This window comes from Corvus brachyrhynchos, unplaced genomic scaffold, assembly GCF_000691975.1.
Source record: "Corvus brachyrhynchos isolate BGI_N302 unplaced genomic scaffold, ASM69197v1 scaffold32, whole genome shotgun sequence".
NCBI classification, from domain to species: Eukaryota; Metazoa; Chordata; class Aves; order Passeriformes; family Corvidae; genus Corvus; species Corvus brachyrhynchos.
In genome coordinates this window covers 6,624,927-6,630,926 of record NW_008237919.1, presented here as the reverse complement: position 1 = coordinate 6,630,926, position 6,000 = coordinate 6,624,927, and the positions used below count along the sequence as shown (strand labels likewise).

Genomic DNA, 6,000 nt, shown 5'->3' with positions numbered 1-6,000 from the left:
TTCTGGACTTACCGGGGACCTTAGAGGTGTGGGGGAAGTTGCTCGGACAGGCTCAGCTCAAAGCCCAGCTCTGCTTTTGTGCTGCTGTGGGATCGCGACTGACTTAGACATCAGCAAAGTTGCGCAGGGGAGCGCTGGAGCCTGGAAGCAATTTACCGAGCCAGTGAGATAATCTTCAGTTCTTGTGTTTTATGGTACATGGTGTCCCAGTTTCTTTTTTTTTTTTTCCCCCTTTGGTGAGTATTAAAGAATATTATTAGCCTGAGCCCCAAATGTAACTCATCTTTGACAATCCATCTCCACGTTTATAACTTCAAAACAAACCAGTATTGTTAGGACTAAAACTGGTCCCCACCCTCTCACGATGTTTTCATTTTAGGCTATTAATTAATTTAAAATTTTTAGGAAGAACGAGATAATAGGGAGAAAGGCCAGGTAGTTACCGTGTGTTTAGTATCAGTAACTAGGTGTTGTTGGCAGAGTCATGTATTTAAAATGTCAAGAGATGGTTAAGGCTATGCCCATCTAAGTAATACTTATATAATGGATTGGAATGTCCCTGATTATTGAACAGCTATTTTAAGTTTGTAATTTTATAGCTTCGGTAACCTTAAAGGGAAATCTAGCTAACTGAGTGTCCAGTGTTAAGTTTGTAGATAACTAATATGTTGGGGACTTTTGATTTTCTTCCAGTGGATCATAGTTTTAAGTGAAGTATAATCTAACTTAAATATATATAGGTATTCAGACCCTTACACGTGGGAGAGTCATTTTGTCATGATTTCATTTGATCTTAGCGGAAATAAGTAGTAGGCTTCTTAAATGAAATGACAGAGTGACAAAAAATTTGTTGCTATTCGGTTGATTATATGTGATAATCCCTGTCTCTTCTTTTTTAACTGGAAAAGCTGTATTTAGAAACTCACAGTATTAAAATGGATAGCATCCTCTTCAGTGACATTGGAAAATACTTGGAAATGATCCCAAATACTTTTTCAAATGTTTCCTTTAGCATTTCTAGGAATACAGTGTTTGATTTTGTGATTTCCTTAAATAAGATGAGACATACTGGAGGTGGGGAAGGCTGCTTAGACTTTTAGTCAGAATATTAAATCTTTTGAAGGTTCTTTTCAACAGTTTACATTTGTTGATGTGTGAACTTTCAGAGTGACAAATTACACAAATAAGAAATGTATCCATTTTCTTTCATGTTTCACTGACCTTAAAGTCTGCTTTGCAATGAGCAGAGCAGACAACAGCTTTATGGCCTGAGGATGCATCAGTGTGAGGAAATATCTCTCTTCCAAATGGTCATGGAAGAGAATGTTTTTTCTGACCTTCTTGAATAGCAGTCCTGGGTTGACTGGTTCACCTCGTATTCAGATTACCTTTGGAAACACCTTTCAGGTGAGTGTTTTGGCCATGATTTTATGGTTCTCCATCACAGTATGTGAAGGTTGTTGTGCTTGACCCAACAGGCAGTTATAAGTTTATCTTATTCTCCGGTTAGTCAGCTATTCCCTTGGAAACATCCAGATGATAAAGAGTTTTTTTGTGCTCTCAGCTGGCTGTAGTTTAATGCAGTTGTTGCATGGCTTCTAGCCCCTGGTTTTATAAAACTTATAGGTGATTCTGCTCATCATACATGATGGTTCATCTCAGGTTACAAACATCTATTGGTTTTTGGTTTTATGCTGTTAGAGGGATTCTTTGCAGAATCTTCTCAGTCTTCCACTGTCCTGAGTACTAAAAAAAACCTATGCAAAAACTTTAAATTACTGAGGTTTGCTTTATACAGTAATCAAAGGGTAACTTGTCTTTCAAATAATGATGTATTTAAACATACTTTATATTAATAGGAGTGAAAAAACCACTGCTGGTAAAAGTTCGATAGGCTGGCTTGCCATACCTACACCAAAATTCTTGAAGCCTGGCTTTCTGTCAGTCCACTGTTCATATTTTCTTTGCCAACAGTCTAAGGTGAGGGAGGAAAGTTGTCCTTCCAGTTAATACCTATAAAAACATGCAGAGCAATTCCTCATGATGGCTAAACTGACTATTCGGTGCTTTCAAGCATTGTTACCGGGTTTTCTGAATGAATGCTGAAATTATTATGGTTAAATCTGCTAAACCCTTTAAGGCTGAAATAGATTTTATAAATCTTGACATTGCCCAATCTTTCTACCTTTTTTTTTTTTTTTAATTACAAGTGGAGATTCAGTGTTTAAGCATCCTCTGTACTCATAAACTCCAGAGATCTCTAAGTGCATATACTTTGGAGCACTTCAAAACAAGGGCTAATTCACGGCTTTTCAGCATCATAGACACTTTTTGTTTCATCTGTATGTACTAGTCCACCTTGCCCTGAAAGGCAGTGAGCTTGATTGGAGAGGATCTGTGTGCGGTGATATTGTATCTATCTTCCTTACTTGTTTAATCTCTTTTTCACCCAACTGGTGAGGATAGGGATACAATTTGCAAGAAAGTTGCTTATTTTGATACACTGAACTACTTGATTCTGTCGTGCAGGAAAGTAGCTACAGTCATGAAATAGCAAAGGGAGGGCTGCAGCTGCTGGGAGATGGAAGGTGAATGTGCCTCTACCTTTCTGTTCCCTACAGCTGCAGCTCTGCTGTCTCAAACAGCTGTTTGTCACCTCTGCATCTGGCTCTGGTGGAGCACCAAAGGCATGAAGGTGATGCCTTGGAAGGGCTCTCAAAGGTTGAATGTGCATAATGTGTACTTAAGTACCGCTCACCACATTCAACAAGTAGTTTTTCTCTGTTGGGAGCTTTAAAAAAGAAAAAAAATCGAAAGAGGAAGCTGGCTCTTCTTGAAAGGTTTAACTTTCCTATGTCCTTCTTTCGCAGTGCATCAACTTTCCTAAAGACTTTCAGTTGGAGAAACAAATTCTATATAAATAAATGTGGAAGTTGTAACTTCTAAACTGGGAAAATTGTTAGCTGACTTGACAAAAGTATGATCAAAATACTGCATTTAATTTATTCAGGAAACAAATACATATACACACATCTGTGTAGGCATTGTACATCTATGTCTTACATTTGTGTGTATTGTGCTAAGATGAGTATTTTCACCTATTTATTTTTTATTAGCAAGTTATGCTGTCTCACAAATTTATTTTGATGAAACAGTAGTATTGCTCTTTCTTTTTTTCCTCCATGAGAACACAGAATTGGAATTTTAACTCAAAAGTTCTCTGTCATAGCAAAAATGAAGAAGTAACTTTTTAATTTTATGGTTCTGTGATTGGTGGTATTTCTTAGCTTTCTGAGATTTTCAGATTTTGCATATGTGTATAAATATATATATATATATATATATATATGAATACATAGAGAGAATTGGGAAGTAGAACTATGTCTTCCAGTAGCTGTTTTCTAAAGCCTAATGGTGTGGTAAATTGCAGTATCTGATCACTTTTTTTAATAGACACTAATAATAATGTCTGTCTTAATGCATTTTTTAATTTAAGGATTGGTGAGCTCCTGCTAAAATGAAATGGTTAGGGGTGAAAGTACTGCTTAACTGTGATCTGCCATCACAGGTACTATCTGTGAGTAAACATGAGTGATGCATTTAGTGATATTTGAAACTTTTCCAAGCTAGTACGAAATTGCTTGGAAATGTCAATTGAGTTAGCCCTTGTTGTCTCTCTACTTACTACCTGGCTTTTGTTAGACTGCCAGCAGTAATAAAGAATGTGAAATTCCATGTGATCAGTGTCTGATAGAAGTCTTCATCTATGTCCATATCATTAGATAGCAACACAGGCCAAAACTGGAGCAATGTAAACTTGTGCTTTTCTTGCTATGCCACAGGAGAGATGGAGACACTTACATGAGAATGAGTTGAACTGATATTAAAAATTTGGATGCTAAGGTAGAATCTTAAGGTAGCTGTGTGTTCTTAATTGGTCTGCTCGCCATTCAAAGTGATAACTTCAGTAATTCTGGACATTGGAGCAGCAATGAAATTCTCCTCTGCTTTCTATATAGCTACTGAATAAGCACTTTCTATATGCAGTTTTGCTTTTTGTTGAATCTTCTTAGTTTATCAGTTCTTAGGTAAGAGGTAGTGACCATTGTGGATAGATGGGTGTAACAAAAAGTAATTGGAAGTCCTACGAAACAGTTGGAGAAAATCAATCTGTTAGGGCTACCTTGAGCTTGTTGGAGTTTGGTTTAGAGATGTTACTAAATAAAGATACCTATAGTGATGAAAGTAAAGTATATTCTTCTCTTTAAACCTATACAATTGTATTTTTTAAAATACAGGTTCATCATCCCAAGCAAGAAAGGTACCTTATGCAAGTCTTGGATAAGTTATTGGGTTCCAGTGGTTATTTTGTGGTTGTTACTCTGGCAAGAAACTCTGAATGACAGTGGAGTTCATCATTGTAAAGAGCTTCTAGTGTTGTTGACATGGAAAGTTTAAGTTCTGTTTGAAGGTTTGCAGTGACATAGAATAATTAATTATAACAAAGTCTATGTTGGTTATTTAAGAATTCACAGTAAAGTACTGTTGTGTTGTAGATATTTCTTGATGCCGCGTATATGGTGAAGTCAAAAAGGTGATTAGCATGATTTTCTATTAGATTCACTTCACAAATTGAAAGGAAAGGAAGGCAAGATGATGGAGTTCAGGTTGTATTTTCAAGCTCAGATCTGAGGTTACCATCTTGCATTAGTAGTTTGTGTTACCTTTCTTTGCATTGCTGCTTGTGTTAAGAAGACCTTCTCTTACATACCTGTCTTCCATTCCTGGCTGGGGTTTTCTAACTTTATTTTAGCTGTCCTGAAAGTTATTGCTAATAAAGGCTGTGAAAACAAGATCAAAAGTAATTGAAACTGCTTGTTCCCCACCTATCTACTACTTCTGAAATTATGTCCAATGCGTTGTTATTCTACAGATACTGTAGATTTTGTACAAAATACAGTAATGATGCTTAAAATTAATGTAGTAGTCATAAATCCTTTGCAAACTCTCTTTTTTCACAAATACAGCACTTCTTTTTGTTCAGGTTTTGCAAAAGGTTAGTGTAGCTTTGCAAAAGCTTTTTTGCAAAAGCTTTGACCTGAGCTTATGAAATGCTGTTATTCAAAGCCAGAAGGAGCCTGATGACTGTATTTTTGACACCATAGCTTTCATCTAGTATATATTTTTTTAAAGTATATGCCTCAGAGAGGCAAAATGTACTTTTAAATGGGTATGTTATTTTCTTTCTTTTGTTTGTTTTTGACTCAATGTCTGTATATTTTACATGTAATCTGAATTTTCTTTTTGCAGAAATACAATTTTTTTAAATGATGAACATGTCATATCACTAAACCCTTGATTTGATGCTTCAAATGAAAGAACGGCATGCTTTTAATAGAGGACTCAAGTTCAGGGTATTTTTATCAACCTTGTGTCTATGGTTCTATGCAATCTTCAGTAGTCCATTTTTTTTCCATGTAAGTTAAACCATAAAGTTATAGGGGAGCCTGTGTATTACATAAATTTTTTTAGAAGAATGTCATTCATTTTGCAATGGTTTAACATTCAGAAGTTTAAAAATATGACTACTATGGTTTAGGTAAAAGAAAAATTAGTGGTAGTTTGTAGTTGTACAATTGCATGCTCTTTCTTCCTTTGCTGCATTCATCCTTTTTGTCTACAGCTCAGGATGCTTTTCTAATCACCTACTACTCTTGTTCTGTTGCCCCATTACTTTTTGCATCTTAAATGTGTTTCTTGCCCCTGAGCTTTTCATTTGAGCTCAGTCTTACTCCATCGGTTTTGCCAATCATTTTTCCTTCCACTGTTAAGAGGTCTTGGCCTTCTCTGCTTCTGTCTTTGCAAGGTCTTCTGGTTCAGCTCCTGCATCCCTAATGGTTAAGTCTGGGTATTTGGGTGTGATTAGGATGGTATTAAGACAAATAAAGATGGTCTTTCTAGTTTCTTTAGCATCAGAGAGATGACTGTAACAAGTCCTGC

The 6,000-nt window shown here is 36.1% G+C and overlaps 1 protein-coding gene across 3 annotated transcripts in view; it reads left to right on the top strand.

Moving 5' to 3' along the window:
- Positions 1–6: 6 nt before the first annotated feature.
- Positions 7–6,000, top strand: part of SCAF11 (SR-related CTD associated factor 11) — a 46,710-nt gene continuing 40,716 nt past the window's right edge. Inside the window, exons 1-2 of one of the 3 annotated variants that reach the window (XM_017733158.1) lie at positions 7–236; positions 1,229–1,407. In XM_017733158.1, the coding sequence (XP_017588647.1) occupies positions 1,324–1,407 (84 nt within the window). In that variant the 5' untranslated portion in view covers positions 7–236; positions 1,229–1,323. The remainder of the gene's footprint in view (positions 237–1,228; positions 1,408–6,000) is intronic. The other 2 variants (XM_017733161.1, XM_017733159.1) reach the window with 2 other exon arrangements.